We start from the raw sequence: 15904 nt of genomic DNA, 5'->3' as shown, positions 1-15904 counted from the left end.
GTGTGACTGTTAACAGGTGTGAAATTAGCCCACCTTGTTTTGCTGTTTTGGATGATCATCCATCACCATATGCTCAGCACTGAGCACAAATACACTAATACTGAACCTGACCTTCTGTACACTTTCAAGATTTAAATTTGTTGAGTTGTAGTGAATCACTTCCTCGCTCACTTTTTATTTCCTTTCTTGGATGCCGGTGTTCCCATTGTTGCAAAACTCCATTTTAGTTTTTTCAGTCGTCAGGCTGATTAGTTCAGTCTTTTGTTCTCACAGTATATTGCCGTCATACTGCCTTTCACATGAGTGTGTCATGATTGTAATTCTGCCACTGCAAACTGCTTTGTGATTTTAAGTGCTTTGTGCTTTTTTAATAACAGTCTCAAATTGTTTCTTTTGAATGCCTAAATTATGCCTTTCCTTGACTAATTGCTCCATGATTGATTTTATGAAATTAATTGAAAGCTTGTTGCCCAGTATGCGGGCTGCATTCTTTAAAAAAATATGAGGAAATCGTACTGGTAAGCATAGATCTGTGTTATATCGTCAAACATCTTTATCAGGTGTAGTTACTTTTCAGTAACAGTGTAGTGGTGTAGTATTGAAGTATTCGGTACAAAACCTATAATCATCTGAAATCTGATGCATTGTCACAGACTTAAAGGTGGGGTGAACCACTGTGGAGGGGCATTGATTACTTTCTTTTCCAAAGTGATGCCCCTTAAATTCATAGACGTGTCACAGACATGCAGAGAGGACGAGACTGTTTTCTTAGAGGCGGAGACACTCACAATTCTCCTGCTTCTGTATCTAACATCACAACAACAGAATGTCTTGGCAAACTAGAAAGCAAGCTGAGTAGTTTGACATTACCTGACACACACGCTTGCCCTGTGCATGAGCACGAACGCCACTTGTTGCTGATTGGCTGGAATACTGTTTTGTAGTACTCAGTCCAAGTCCACTTTGTTTTCAAATTTACAGAGCCAGAGCTGTGTACAAACACCACATTTAATTTTTTTTTTAGCACACACACAGAACAAACAGCAATCTCTCTATTTACCAAGCACGTCTTGGTAAACTACCTGAGTATTTTACATGTCTTTTTAACTATAGAACAAAACTGTCTGATCCTTGAAAATCAGAATATTGACACAGAGACTGGAAAACTGGCTTTAAAATAACATGCTCAGCAAAAGAGGAACAATTTGCAGAAACTTGCAAAATTAGAAGGGCTGGTCCCTTTTATGCAATTTAGGACCCTTCTGACCACCTTGGAGCTGTGTGAATGCATGTGGGGTTTTTTTGCCTGTTTGTTATGTGGTCTGTGGCATTGTATGTACATCACATGTATCCTGTATACATGTGTTGTACATATATGTAAATGTTGTATGTGTGTTTTACTCATGGCAGCCTTGAAAAAGAGAGCTTTCTCCAAATTGTTGTTGTTTTCCTGTTTAAATAAAGGTTTGAAAGAATCGAATGAGTGTTCTGTGAGGAGAGTGTATTGGATTAGAATGGCTGACCCCACCTTTTACATTAATAGCGTTCAGTGTGTGTACTTTTAGTGGTCACAGAGTATTTTTACACTGTTGCATTGCTGCTTTTATTTAAACTATTGATCTGATCTGAATCTTCCATGACTGGACATGACTGAGTATGAATACAATAGCGTATTTGCTGGTGCGTTAATGGAGCAATAAATACTGAAATGTAATACCGAAATACAGCTCTTGGCCCACATCAGGAGTCACATAATGCTCTGTAAGTCCCTCCTTAAACGTCCATGTGAATAAGAAGGTCCCAACCTTGCTGATGAGTTTCCGGTGCGCTGAATAAAAGTCACTCTTGGTAATGCAGTGTTCCAGAGCGAGGACCCTTAACCGGCACACTGTGGGGAGAGGGAGCGCTCAGAGTGGCAGGCAAAGAGAACTGTCAACCTGTCACATTTCTCCCTCCTCTTCCCCCTGATAAATTAAAGTTACACAGTGTGCGTGTTGTAGCAGCGGAAGGCTGTGCAGAAAGCCTGGCTCCTCAGGTCTCAGGAGATAGCTGGCAACTAGGTCAGACTGATAATGTAATCCGCTGACTGGATCCTACAGCCCACTACATCCAGAGAGAAAGGGATGACAGCAAAAAAGAAAAGATATGTAGGAAGAAAATATGAACTTTTACGTGCTGTTGCACTTACTTAGCATTACCTCGCTGGTTCTAGTTAAAGTTCTTGAAGGAGTAATGTCCATGCAGCCTATTGTGAGGAAATCTACTGATAACATATCCAGCTGGTGTGTGACTGTGTGTGTGTGTGTTTGACTGCACACATGTGATTATTCAAAAGGTGTAATCCACGTCAGTATACCTCACACTCCTCACAGGAATCTAATTTACACGGATTCCTTTTTATGCGTTATCTTTGCACCACATACTGCACTGCACATCCACAACAAAATAGTATCATGTGAGTCCGCCGGGAGAGAGTGACAAGAATAAGTTCCTGCATCAGCAAGGTGCATTTTCATTCCCATGCAATATTCCAGAGAGGCTCTGTGGGCCCACTGTGACAACTCTGCCTCCCTGCAGGTGTGGAAATGAAACAGGGCCTATAAATAGCCCAGGCAGCTGGGAGTACAACACTGTAGAGTGGGGGTGGGGGGGGGATTAGTGGTCCAGCTGGGGATGCAGGTGTGTGGAGGCTGACCGACAGAATATGACTGCTGTCTCACCCAGGGGGCCAGGGAGGGAGGGAGGAGAGGCTGCTTGGTCCAGTTGGGAAAAGTGGAGAACTAATATTAAGTTACATTCATATTTATAAGTATGATCATGCTGAAATATTGTGGAAAACTACTTTAAAACTTTAGTCTGTCATACTAAATAAACTTAATATCTGAAGTGCAGGTTCCTGATTCATATAGCTGGACAGAGTATTTTTACAGGGTGGTAATACTTTTACTGAATACTTACTTTTACTGCTATAAATACTTCTCTACATCAGTGTGCAAGGCTATGGACAGAAGTGTTGTTATGATGACACCAATTTTAGATGAGTTGTGGTTAAAGCAAAGCGATTGTTCAGATATATGTAGACTTTACAGACACATTTAAGGTGATTTGATTTAATGTTGTGGTTTGATCTAATTTGAGGTTTTACATTTACATTTGAGTTACTTTATAAGCACATAGTATATCTTACATTGATTTTTTTCCACACAGTAGGACAGGTCCATCCTTACCTCTGCATTATCCATGATATTGACAGAGCTGACCACAGCATCAATGCAAGTGCTGCATGTCCTTTTGATTGGTAGAAATGAGCACAGGTTCTCGTGTTGAATAAATAAAACGTGGAAGAACAGATAGTTCAGAAGTATCCCTGGATTTATGAAAATGGGCTTAATGTCTGCAAACCATACCAAATACCAAAATGTGAGAACAATATATGATAGCCAGAGTTCAGTGCAGTTGGCTGTAAGTTTTTGGCTGGTTTTTAGCAGCTTTCATGTTTTTAAAAGTCCACACAGGTTCCTGTTTAAACACTTGATGTGACTGTGGCATTTTGAGGCAGATCAGAGACTCAAACAAAGAGATAGAGACAGGAAATTAGGTGATGTTTACTGGTGAACTGGGCGGTCATGCACAGGAAGTCTCTCAGATCCAAGCAAGGAGTAGGCAAAAAACTTCAAAAATAAGAGACAAAACTAAATCAAAAATCATAGCAAATGATAGCAAGAACAGAGGCTGGTGAGTAATCCGTAGACGTGGACGATCAGACACATGAGGGCAGGAACTGAAACTGCTGTGTGGCAGCCTCGCCTTTCCCCCTAAGCTTAAACTATAAGCATTTAGGTAGTAGTTTAGACAGCAAGTAAAGCATGTGTTGGGAGGTAGTTGAGATTGTTGGATGGGTTAGGCACAGGACTTCCATCCGGGAAACCTGGGTTTGAGCCAGTGATTGTGTGACCAGAAGTCAAAGTCAAATCATGTAACTATTTTAACCCAAACAATACTCTTATCCTAAAACTAACCAAACCGTTTTGGTTCCTATACCTAACCAAAGGGCTCATATGTGAAATGTTTCTCACCAAGCTTTATTTTGAAAGTCTAACCAGACGCTGGTAGTTGAGCATCATAGTTACAAGCTTAAGGGCACTGACCAAGCTGCCGTATATGACAAGTTGGTAATGAGAACATGTTGCTTTGTCAGGTGACACTTCTGACTCCGGGTTGAACCTGCATTGATCTTTGACCTGAATGGGTCAGCTTATGCATTTGAGAAGTGAAATCTATGTAACTGCAGCTGCCGACACAACAGTTAAGGAATGACAGCGACAGTGTACTAACGTGTGACAGAGGCATGGAAATAAAACAGGTCGAACACTGTTTGACTGATTGGTTGAACATGCGCTCAGTAGTTGTACACGTTTCTCTCATTTGAATGGGATATTAGTGTTTCTGGCATGTGCTGCTGATGCCACAGGGCTGTCTGCATAGTAGAGTAGCGTTCAGCATAACAGAGAACAGCGTTGTCTTTATTTTTTAAGATCAAGCTTCAGCTTTTAGGGCAGAAAATGCTGCTTTCATTCCCAACGGATGACTCGATATGCTTTTCATGTAAATGATGTCTAGCACTTGCACACTGGTGTTTGCATTAATGCATTAATTCCTCAGTACTATATGCTTTTTTTAGCTGGAGGCAAAATGACACATCCTCATCAAAAACACACTCCCCCGCTGACAGTCCCACTCCACTCAGACACACAGACACACATTTCAACGCTGACTGACAGCAGGAGCTCCAGCTGACCCAGTATTCTGCTACAGTGGGACGATCCCACAGGCCTGTGATTAATGACTAGGCTTTATCCGCTAGTGGCGTGGTAGGCCTGCCAGCCAGGCCACTTAGACTGCCTGGACCACTACCTCTGCTGTAAACACACTCTCTTCATCTGCCTCTATGTTCCTCTATGTTGCTCTCTCTCTCTCTCTCTCTCTCTCTCTCTCTCTGCCTACAGGCATTGCTTTGTCATATTCATTGTTGCAGCTAAACCTTTGTCCCAAGTTGACCCCCTCCAACACACACACACAGCAACACACCCATGCATTCATACAGCTTCACCACAAACTCACATTTTTTTTTTCCATTTGCCTTCATGATGCTGCGGCTTCTCATAGTAAAACTTAGTCAAATATTATTTGCATCATTTCTGCATTAGCCTCAGAAGTTTTGAGTGAGGCATCATGCATAAAAGCACGTTCATTTGTCTTTTAAGTGTTCTGTTTTGTCTATGTAAAATTTCCGGCACATGTTTCTTTTATCCATAACAAACCCTCAGCTATCTTGGATATCAATCTGATTGAAAAGCAGATATTAACATGGACATTTGACCGAGACATATCTCTGTAGTGTGTGAATTGGAGTTGGTCTCACTAATGGACAGTGATCCCTCACATTGTTTTTCTCTCCTGACAGCTACAGGCAGACTAAGCATCACTATTTTTTTTGAGCGCCAGACCTCAGCAAAACAGTAAACCTCGCAGGGATTTCCGTAGTTGTGACAGCAACTGAACAAACTGCACACGCAGCAAACAAAGCCGACCTGACTGAGTGTGTCCTGATTGGAAGCTCCCTGATAAATGCAGGGAGAGACTTTTTTTTTTCCCGAATGATCAAATCTCTGAAGTGTTTAAATAATCGGCACTCAAAGCCTGTCAAACATTCGGATGTCCACTTCTCAAATGTGAGGATTTGATACTTCTCTGTGTTATGTATGATAATAATAATACTAAAAATATTGAGGTTAATCAGTAGGCAGTTAACATTTGCAGTTGTCCTTACAGTCATGTCATTCTGTGTGAGCCACCACACTGTACTGATATTTTTAGCTTTTCCATGGTTTGTCATGGGACAACAAAGATGGCCTTTGTTGGTTTGTGTGATCTGAACTTGTGAAAGGCTGCAGGGCTGCCAGTTATCTAACCAGAGTTACTCTCCAGAATGAAGGAGGTAAAGCCGAAAGCATTACAGTACAGGAATATCACGACTCAACCAACCAGCTGAGAAGAACGTAAGATTAACATTTATCACAGCTGACGTTACCTGTCAATTCATATTGTTCATATGGAAGGATATTTACTTACATCTGCTTACACATAGATGCTCAGTTCGGATTGTATCTATATATAGAAAAGACAACAGGATCATATCTATTTCCAGGAGAAGCATTGGCATATGGCTAACATTATTATCATGCCATTCAATGCACTCAGTGACCACTTGTGCTTTATGGAGAGGAGCATTGTCATCATGGAAGATATTGCTCCCAGTGGAGATGCAATGTATCATGGGATAATCTAAGTAACCACTCAAAATCTTTTTTAATAGTAGAGTACAGACCGAACCATGTGACTTTGAATGGACTCTATAATAATAATAATGAACCAGCACCATCTCTGTATGTGTGTGTGTGTGTGTGTGTTTTGCTCTTCCACAGAGACAAACTGCCAGCCAGGTTTACTATCTAGTGACGTTGCGTAAAATGCGTGTTCACATGTTGTCGAGTGGAGCTGAGCACAGCGAAGCAGAACCACCAGCACTGTTGCCTATGAGGGGCCATATGGTGGGTGTCCTTGCGTGGTAGCTTCGGGGAGCCTTTCTCCCCGAGATGAAACAATTTTGTTCAGTGATGAACCTCGTCTCTTAGCCCTCTGCATTCATCAGCCCCTGCCCCATCACACACCTCTGAAATCACACAGTGTATCAGCGGTCCCACCAGGTGGCCTGGAGCAGTGGTGCTGCCGTGGACATCCCAGGTAGACCTAAACAATCTCCTTCACGTGGTCTCTGCATCTCACCCTTGTCAAAAAGCCCACCCCTACTTGTCTACCCTTGCTCCATGCCTCCAGATGTGGCTTAATTTACTGCGACTCTGCTAATTGCTGTAATTAAGGATTAATTACTGTTAATTACCTTCCCATAAACTCATCACCAGTCAAAGAGCGGAGCCTTATGAAATGTGCCATGCACAGGAACACACACTGCAGGGACTTGAGGAGGATTGTGTTGCTGGACCTCTTGTTTCATGACTTGTCCTGGTGCGCAGGGAGGGCTTGTAGGGCAACAGTTAGGGCAGGATGCTAACATCTCCTGGCTCTGAATGCTTCACACGTCATCTCCTCTCCAACTGTTGCCTGGGACAGCACCACGATGCCGGCTGCCATTTGATTAGAGACTGGCATTTATTTGCTGAAAAGTAGATGACAAATGTGTTGCATTCTGGAAATCTTGGTGAGCTTTTCTGCAGGAATTGTGACAATTAGTATTTTTAAAGCACATACACTAAATAGTTCTAATACTGAAGCGCGTAGCTTTTGACTGGGTATCAAACCTCCAGCCTTGTTGAGCACTGACTGCAATGTGTTCAAAGAATCTTGCATAGAAAGCTGTAAAGCATTGGCAAATCGCATATGTTTGTTCAGATTCTTGTTTGCTTATTCTTTCATCATCATATTCTTTCATCGTCCTGATCTAAATCGTAGCTTTGTTTACACTGTATTCTGTTGAGAAAGTACACCGAGTTCTGTTGTGAAATAGGTTAATGTTTCTCACAACATTGAATAAAGTGTGATTTTGAAATGAAACTCAAACATTATATTGGCTCTAGTATCAAGAAATTTGAAACAACTTGCATCAGTGAGGACATACATCATTTTGGTGCACTTACTGAAACAAATGAGACTGTCTATCTCAAGCTGTGACATCCCAGATTTGAATTCTGAAGGCCTTTATTTAAAGTCATCCCTTTTCTTTCTCCCTTTGTTTTCTGTCACCTGTCTGCTGTGAAATTAAGGCAAACATGCCTAAATGGAAACAACACCAAGCCCTGCCCAAGCTTTATCAAAAAGTTGACTGGTTATTTATGTTGTCTCTCTCTACTCTCTCCATAGAGATGCGTTTGTTTCTCTGCTAAGAGGGAGACTGTGCAGCTCGCTGCTCCACAAGCTCGTGACTTTTCCTCAGATATTCAGCGACTCTGGCTTTCAGGGCAGCCTGGAGCTGTTAAAACTGCCTGGGTTGAGCATGAGTTTGGTTCAATCAAGGAGATGTAGATTTCAAGACACCTCAAGAAAGACTGACAGCCAGGGGGCTAATGTATTGCCTATTTGAATAATGAATTATTTTAATGAAGGCTTACAAATGGGAGGACTCCATGTTGGTGGCATGGCAGTGTTCTGAATGGTCTTCTCCTCTGGCACTGGCTGCCTCATTATCAGGCCAGCCCCTCAGGCCACAAACTGGCCTGCTTAAGCCTCAGATGATGACGATAATTACCGTTATTAGGAGTAGCTGCAGGGGGAACTTGTTCTGAAAAACACCAAGCTGAGTTCTTGCCTCGCTTGCCGCCGCCACTACTGCCGCATGAGAAACTACGGATCGCCAGTGGAGAAAGCCAGAGAGGGAGAGAGACAGACAAGGGAGAGCAAAAAAAAAAAAAAAAAAAAGGAGGGGAGCGGCCACCAAATCCGCCTAATGTGACGCCTGTCAGCTCGTCTCCCACCAGCTGTCACCTCCCAAATGCACTGGGGTTCATTTTTTTAATTGACACCTCGCTTTCCCATTCCATTTCTATTTTTCGCCTTTCATTTTCCCTCCATCACTCTCTTCCCTCCTTGCCTGAGCCATCCACATTTCCTTGTCTCTGCTTGTCCCTCCAGTATTTCTTTGGTGTTTTTCCTTGTCCTTGGTATCCCCCATCCCCCATCCCAGTGTCAGATAGAACACCCCGGCTCTGCCCCCTTTCTGCACATGATACTCGAGATAGCTGATAAAACATAAAGCTGTTTTAGAGGTACTTTATGACTATGCCCTTGTGTACTGCGGCTGTACAGCTTCCCATTATCTGGTGATGGAGAGAACATTTTGGGCCTGAGAAAGTTTCCCATGAGTTCATGGATAGACAAATATATATAGCTTTCAGCCTACAGAACACAGTATTTTAAGGCTAGTTATACAAAACAGTATTTAGAATATCACAGTAGCATTCATGGCGCAGGCTTAAGATACAATTAGTAATTTCATTTTCATTTTGATTGTGTTTTTATTTTTTTTTAATTACAGTGCAGATTTAATTCAGTAGAAACGTCTCAAGGGGCAGAGCAGGTCATCCGCTAGTCGGAAGTTGGTGGTTCAAGCCCTGGCCTAGTCTACATGTTGAAGTAGACATAATGAACTATCAGTGTTTGTGTAAATGATTACTGCTCCTGATGAGCAGGTGCATGGTATTGAGTGTGTGTGAATGCTGTCCCATCTTGTAATGCGCTTTGAGTGGTCAGTCAGACCAGAAAGGTCATATATGAGTACAGTCCACTTGCGATTTGCCACAAATAGTTCAATTCATTCAGTGTCTTCAGTAATAACAACTATCAAACTGTTGTTGGGTGACTGGATTCATTTTGTTCTCTAGAGCAGAAATTAGTTGGTAGTCTGAAAAACATTGTTGATAATTGTATTCCTAACTTCAACCTTCTTAAATAACAGCTAAGAGACGGTTCAGAAGAGTCATTTCCTGTATATGTGTCACGTGGGTTTGGCTGCTGCTCCGGCACTTTAGAGGACTAGCGGCAGGTCCTGAGTTGATTTATCTCTCCAAAGTAAATACTGGACCCATTTTTCACAAGTCAAATATCTTCCGAACCCTCTGGAACTAAAATGGCATTTTTCCGATGGACCGGAGAAAATGAACTTTGTCTGAGAGCTGTCTCTGCCACAACAGTACACTCTCACGACATCGGGAGGCCTGGAGCAAGCATATTAAGCCAGAAGGTAAAAACGAACACCGAAGTATGGCATGTACAAGAAACAGTAATGTTCTGGTGTTAAAAATGGCCAATAGGGATAGATTGGAGAGGCCACGCCCACTTTGGGATCAGGAATACCACCTTGTACCATTGGTGCAGCTTGTGATGGGTTTTACTTTGTTATTTTTAGTCCTTTTTTAATTGTCAGGCAATGTTACAAAATAAGTAAAATGCTTGGTGGAGTTGGTGGAGCACTGTTTTAGCAGCATCCAATTATGTGTTGTTGGAAAGAACATTTCGGGTCTGAGAAAATGCCCCACTGATCGCCTAGCTTTCAGCAGATTGAGTACAAATACAATGAAGAACATTTTAAAACTATTTGACTAAAACAATATTTAGAATACAGCAATTGTTTTCATTGCATTTATTGCGAGGTACGATTAGCAATGCCATAATGATCTTCCTTTCTTTATGAAAGGCCAGATTCAGTTCAGTAGAAATGACCACATACACAGTATATTGGATATAATGTAACATAATATTCATTTGGTGCTATCAGTTATGGTAATAGAATTGCTTAGCAGCGTAGTTTACGTCTAGTGTGTGGGTCAGTATGAAATATGTCGCGGTGCTGTGTCTTACGAAGACTTCTTTATTGGACTTGTATCAAAGGCAGATGAGAGCAGGATGCTGAACTCCTTGGAGAAGTGGGGAGGGGAGGATTTGTATTAGTGATACTTGTCATGTCTGCTGTAAATCACGCTGCTTTTTTTCAGGTTCCTGGGTTGTTGTTGTTTTGTCTCAGAATGCTGTGTGGCAGGGATGAATGGTGGTGATGTTACATTATCATGTGGCTGTCGCTTTCACTCCTGCTGACTGGTCTGTGACAGGCCCACACACACACACACACACACACACACACACACACACAGTTGTGTCAGGAGCAGGCCTGATTTATTAACTGCTGAAACCCTAGATGACGTGTGCCCACACAATCAATAGCGAACACAGCCACTGCCTGCCCCTCTCTGGAGTCATGTGATGTGGACGAGCTAGGCAAGGAAGGACACACACACAGTCATATACACTACAGTGCTGTGGAGTGTATTGCATTACAGTATTATGGGAAATGGATCCAGTCCAGCGTTGGCTGCTTTCTGCCAGTCCGAGGCAAGACGGGTAAACTTTCATCATGGCTGTCAGGGACATCTCTGCTGCCTTGTTTGACCGTAAATCTTCCTAATTGTGACAGAATACTTCAACATCATTAATTAAACATGTTTTCATTTAAAAGCACTCACAGGGCGCCAGGCTGGGTGCTCAGGGTAGTCTGCCAATGTGCATAGCTGTGTATTTTTCCTGTGAGTGTGTGTGTGTGTGTACATTCATGCACAAAGTGTATGTTTGCGTTGTGTGTGTTTGCCTGAGTGTGTGTGTGTGTGCACCTTGCGTCTGCCTGTATGAGTGGGTGGCTTAATCGTCATGTTTATTTACACTCCTGTTGTCTGCAAACAGCAGGCAGTGTGGCGATGGGTATGAGCCAGCTCTTAAGGAAGTAAAACAGCAGAAATTAATTTTGTCAATAACCAAAACAAAGGCTTATTCTTAGAATTCCATTCATTATTCAGGAAGCCGCTCGAGAATTGTTTATGATGCGTATTCACTTTTTTATGCCTTGCCTTTTTGGGTTTAGTGCCCCACATCTCAGGGAAGGAATTATACAAGAGCATTCACAAAGGGGAGGAGAGAAGGAGAGGAGAGGAAGGAGGGCGGGAGGGAGGAAGCGACAGAGAAGGGAATTGTGTCCTCTCATTGTTCAATTAAGTCTGTCGGTAATGATCAAGATTAGATGATGGCCATCTTCCTTTTATAGATACTAATCTGTAACTGCCCGTGGAATAAGGGAATCGCAGAGCAGTATGGACTCCATGGGTTTGTAGCTACAATAGACTATAAAGTGCATATAAAAGCTTTTTGGTGTTGGGAGTATGTGATGTATTGTAATTGAGGCCACTTGCCGACTTTCCTCGGTCAGGTGATTATGTTAATGTATAGTCCACGGTTGCAGAGTTCACGACGAGCACTCTGATTGGCATTTGAGGTCTAATCGATTTCATTGCTATTACTGAACAGAAATAAATAAAGCTGATGGCTGTGGTTAGGGTAATTATGCCACAGCACAGTGAATTGTTTGATTTCCCTTATTAATTGTATTTATTTAATCCATTTCATGCTTTTAGTTGTGCACTCGGGGAGTTGGAGGGAATGAATAAATCACTCTTAGGCTCATTAGATTCCCCCTATGGTTGGGATGTGCCACTATTTTGTCAGAATTAAATTGGCGAGTGTTATAATTTCCCGCTGGTGTGATTCACATGAAAAATATCCACATTTTCATCTACCAGCACATGTGCCCACACACAGACTCTCTCTCTCTCTCTCTCTCTCTCACACACACACACACACACAGGCACATATGAATGCGTATGCTCCCAATCTGAACTCCTGACCTTTTCCAGCCGTCTGATAGCCATTGACATTTGCCTCTTGAGCTGAGCTTGCTCACGTGTTGGAGCTGATGGGAATGGATGATGTTATTGTAGGAGGAGAAAAAGAGAGGGAAGGAAACAGGAGAGTGAAGGGGTTGGGAGGGGTGAAAAGAGGAAGACGAGGGTAGACAAGCTCCCCACGCGGCCCTGGGAATCCATCTGCCCTCCCCGCTCAGCAGCAAAGGTCATAGGGCGTCTCAGCCTTACATCCTCATTACAAAAGAGCCGTCGCTGTGACTGGAGACTGTGGACTACAGTATGGCTTTGCTGTTCTGTCACACAGCCTGTCATTTACCCTCACTGTCTACAGTCATCATGGAAGAGACGTGCGGGATGTTGTATTAGATCGTCCTCGTGAAACATTTTGATAGATGCGTGGATTAAAGTGTGTATGAAAAATGTTAGTGGCAACACAAGCTTTGTCTTTGTCCTTGAAGACAGTGAATGGAACGGAGGGCTGCACCTGGACGGCTGTTTTCAGCACATCTGAGAAACGCAGGGCGCTCCGCTGCTGCTTTACCGAGGGAGCCTTCTGGTGGCGGGAAGAGGCAGGGCAGCGCAGCTGAGCTCAAAATACAAATTCATGGTGAAACACCTGTGTGTTTTATACTCTGAATTACAATCAAAACAGCATCTTGCAGCAGCGAGTTTTTTGTATATCTGGGCTTGTGCAGGGCTGCATTTGTGTACATTAGGGTGATTTTTGTGCGCTTGTTGTTTGTGCATGTCCGTCGCAGCAGGCCTGTCTTTGTTGTGTTTACACTTCACTCTCCACACCATGGGAGATGAGCGTCAGTGGAGAGCTGAGCACCTGTAGGTGTGTCAATATGTGCAGGTTCATACCCCCCATACAAATGTATAAACAGACCTCGCTGTCAGTTGTAAGAAAGATTACTGTGAATACTGTGTCCAAATGTCTACCTTAACTTGTAATTTAGAAGTTTTATGTCTGAAAAATTATTAACCTCAGTGATGGTGGTTATTGAACCTTTTACCTTTAGTATATGTATTTTTTTAATTAAAGTAATCCTCATATTTTAAATCTTCATCCAGCTTTGGAATTAGTTTGATTCAGTTTGAATTCTGTAATCCTCCTATCTGATTCATTTGAGCCAGGTGTCTTTACGTTAATATTATGTGCATAGCTTAGTTTGTTTTTCTGTTTAGACAGCACCTGACAAGATAATAAAGCCATCAGCCAGAAACTAAACATAGTCTGAACATAAGGAGAGCGGTGAAAGATGAACTCTGATGGAAGGCTGTGTTAATTTTTTTTCACATGAAATGATAGCCAGAATCAATAAAATTATAGTTTTATGGTCCTGCCTAGCTGCCACCCACTGCAAGGCAGGTTTTTACAGCTCAGACTTGAACTATTAAGAGAGGGAGAAATAGTTAAGAATTCTTCTTATTCATAGTAAAATTCTTTGCCATTCAGTCATTGTGAACATGCGTGTACAATACACAGGGCTGCTTAGTGTCATTGTTTTGTCATCATCTCTGTCTCCTGTCTTCCACAGTGCTCAGTATCCGTGGCGCCCAGGAGGAGGAGCCTCCAGATCCTCAGCTGATGCGACTGGACAACATGCTGCTGGCAGAGGGCGTGGCGGGGCCGGAGAAAGGCGGCGGGTCGGCAGCCGCAGCGGCCGCCGCAGCAGCCACTGGCGGCGTCGGTGCCGACAACTCAGCGGAACACTCCGACTACCGGGCCAAGCTGACTCAGATTCGACAAATTTACCACACAGAGCTGGAGAAGTATGAGCAGGTGGGGAGCAAGAGTATTGATGTTTACCGGCAGGTCTTCTTTTTCTCAGCTATTTATATTCTCAGCTCAGTTCTTCTAGTATCTAAGCCCATGATTCAGGCACTGCTTTAATATTTTATTAACATCACTTGCAGAGGCAGTGCTCGATAGCTGACCCTGACCCCCTGCAGAGAAGAGAAAATATTTGGAGAAAAATTTTAAAAATGAAAATAAATAAAAATAAAATGTGAGAAAAAAAATATTCACTGAGACTTTTTCCTTTTTTAAATGGAGTAAGTATTATGATTAGGACCATTACTGCTTGGCATTGTATTCAAGGCTTTTGTTTTGCCCTGCATGGTGGAAATATTTCCATCTGTGAGCCAAACTGGGAATGAGTTGATGTAATTGATGGATTTATTTTTTTTTATTTATTTCTATTTTTTTAACTACGTCGGAGCTGATTTTTAACTTTAAATCAGCTCTAACAGGCCAACTCGTGACAAGCCAAGCTTTCAGGGATGTTATCTTCGGCAGGCAAGCAGCCATTATATCAGTCACACACCAGCTCTTTTCCAAAGACTGTAACGTCTTGTCATTCCCTCAGAAAGTCAAAGCGTTCTGGGTTTGTCATCTTCTCCCAGGAAGGCTAGTCATCGCTAACTGTCACTGTCAATACACACCTGAGCATTTTTGTGTCACCACGCTACGTACACCTTGCGCGCGTATGAGTGAGTAGTGTCTGGCGTGTGTGTGCAAGCAGAACGGCTGCACGGTGCATCACTTTGACTGACGTAACCCTGGTGTTGACAAGCAACAGACACCTTGACTCTGAATGCAGTCATATCCAGTGACTGATTCCGACAGAGGGAGAACGAGGTAGACTGAAAGATGGAGTGAAAAGAGAGGGAGACAGTTTAAACCTCTTGAACGTTAACGGGACTGAAAGCCTGCTGTCATTTTAGATTTCTCTTCACTTGTCACATTTATTCTTCCATTGAAGAGAAATCTTTTTAATATTCAGAGCACCATGAGTTTCGCTGCCGCAACTGTACAGCTCAGACGCCACATTTGTTTGGCGTGAAAATCACACCATGTCTGCCGTTTTAATTTATACCGTTCTTATTACATCTGACGCTGCTGCTGTTATAGTGTCAGCGCGGCACCGACGAGGCCAAGGCCTTCCAGCGAAGGTGCTGCCTCGCCAGAATCCAATTTCGTTCTTTTTGTTCTGTCTGAAGCTGTCGGCCTCTGATGGTTATTCTTTGTATGAATCCTGTCTGTCTGTGCATCCAGGCATGCAACGAGTTCACCACCCATGTGATGAACCTGCTGAGGGAGCAGTCTCGAACGCGACCCATCTCGCCCAAAGAGATCGAGCGCATGGTCGGCATCATCCACCGCAAGTTCAGCTCCATCCAGATGCAGCTGAAACAGAGCACCTGCGAGGCCGTCATGATCCTGCGCTCACGCTTTCTCGACGCCAGGTCTGTGTGCATCCGTGTCGGCAAGAGAACCTGACAGAACTATGCTATGGTTTTAATATGTCCTATATTTTAATAAAGATATCTTTATTTTTTTCTTGAAATGTTGAACGTTTTGTAATATTTCAGCATTGTATTTCTTTACCAAGTGTTTATGTGAAATCCTCATGTGTCTGTCTCCTTTCTGCTGTCCAGACGGAAGAGGAGGAACTTCAACAAACAGGCGACAGAGATCCTAAACGAGTACTTTTACTCCCATCTCAGTAACCCCTATCCCAGCGAGGAGGCCAAGGAAGAGCTGGCCAAGAAATGCGGCATCACAGTGTCACAGGTAGCCA

At 42.9% G+C, this 15904-nt stretch overlaps 1 protein-coding gene across 2 annotated transcripts in view; it reads left to right on the top strand.

The window, feature by feature from the left end:
* Window positions 1-15904, top strand: part of pbx1a (pre-B-cell leukemia homeobox 1a) — a 43176-nt gene that overhangs the window by 21017 nt on the left and 6255 nt on the right. For both annotated transcript variants that reach the window (XM_046408752.1, XM_046408753.1), the window contains exons 3-5: window positions 13859-14103; window positions 15379-15569; window positions 15762-15897. In XM_046408752.1, the coding sequence (XP_046264708.1) occupies window positions 13859-14103; window positions 15379-15569; window positions 15762-15897 (572 nt within the window). The remainder of the gene's footprint in view (window positions 1-13858; window positions 14104-15378; window positions 15570-15761; window positions 15898-15904) is intronic.

Source organism: Scatophagus argus, chromosome 13 (assembly GCF_020382885.2).
Source record: "Scatophagus argus isolate fScaArg1 chromosome 13, fScaArg1.pri, whole genome shotgun sequence".
Classification (NCBI taxonomy): Eukaryota; Metazoa; Chordata; class Actinopteri; family Scatophagidae; genus Scatophagus; species Scatophagus argus.
Note: the sequence above shows the minus strand (reverse complement) of the source record. Positions and strands in the feature narration are given on the sequence as shown.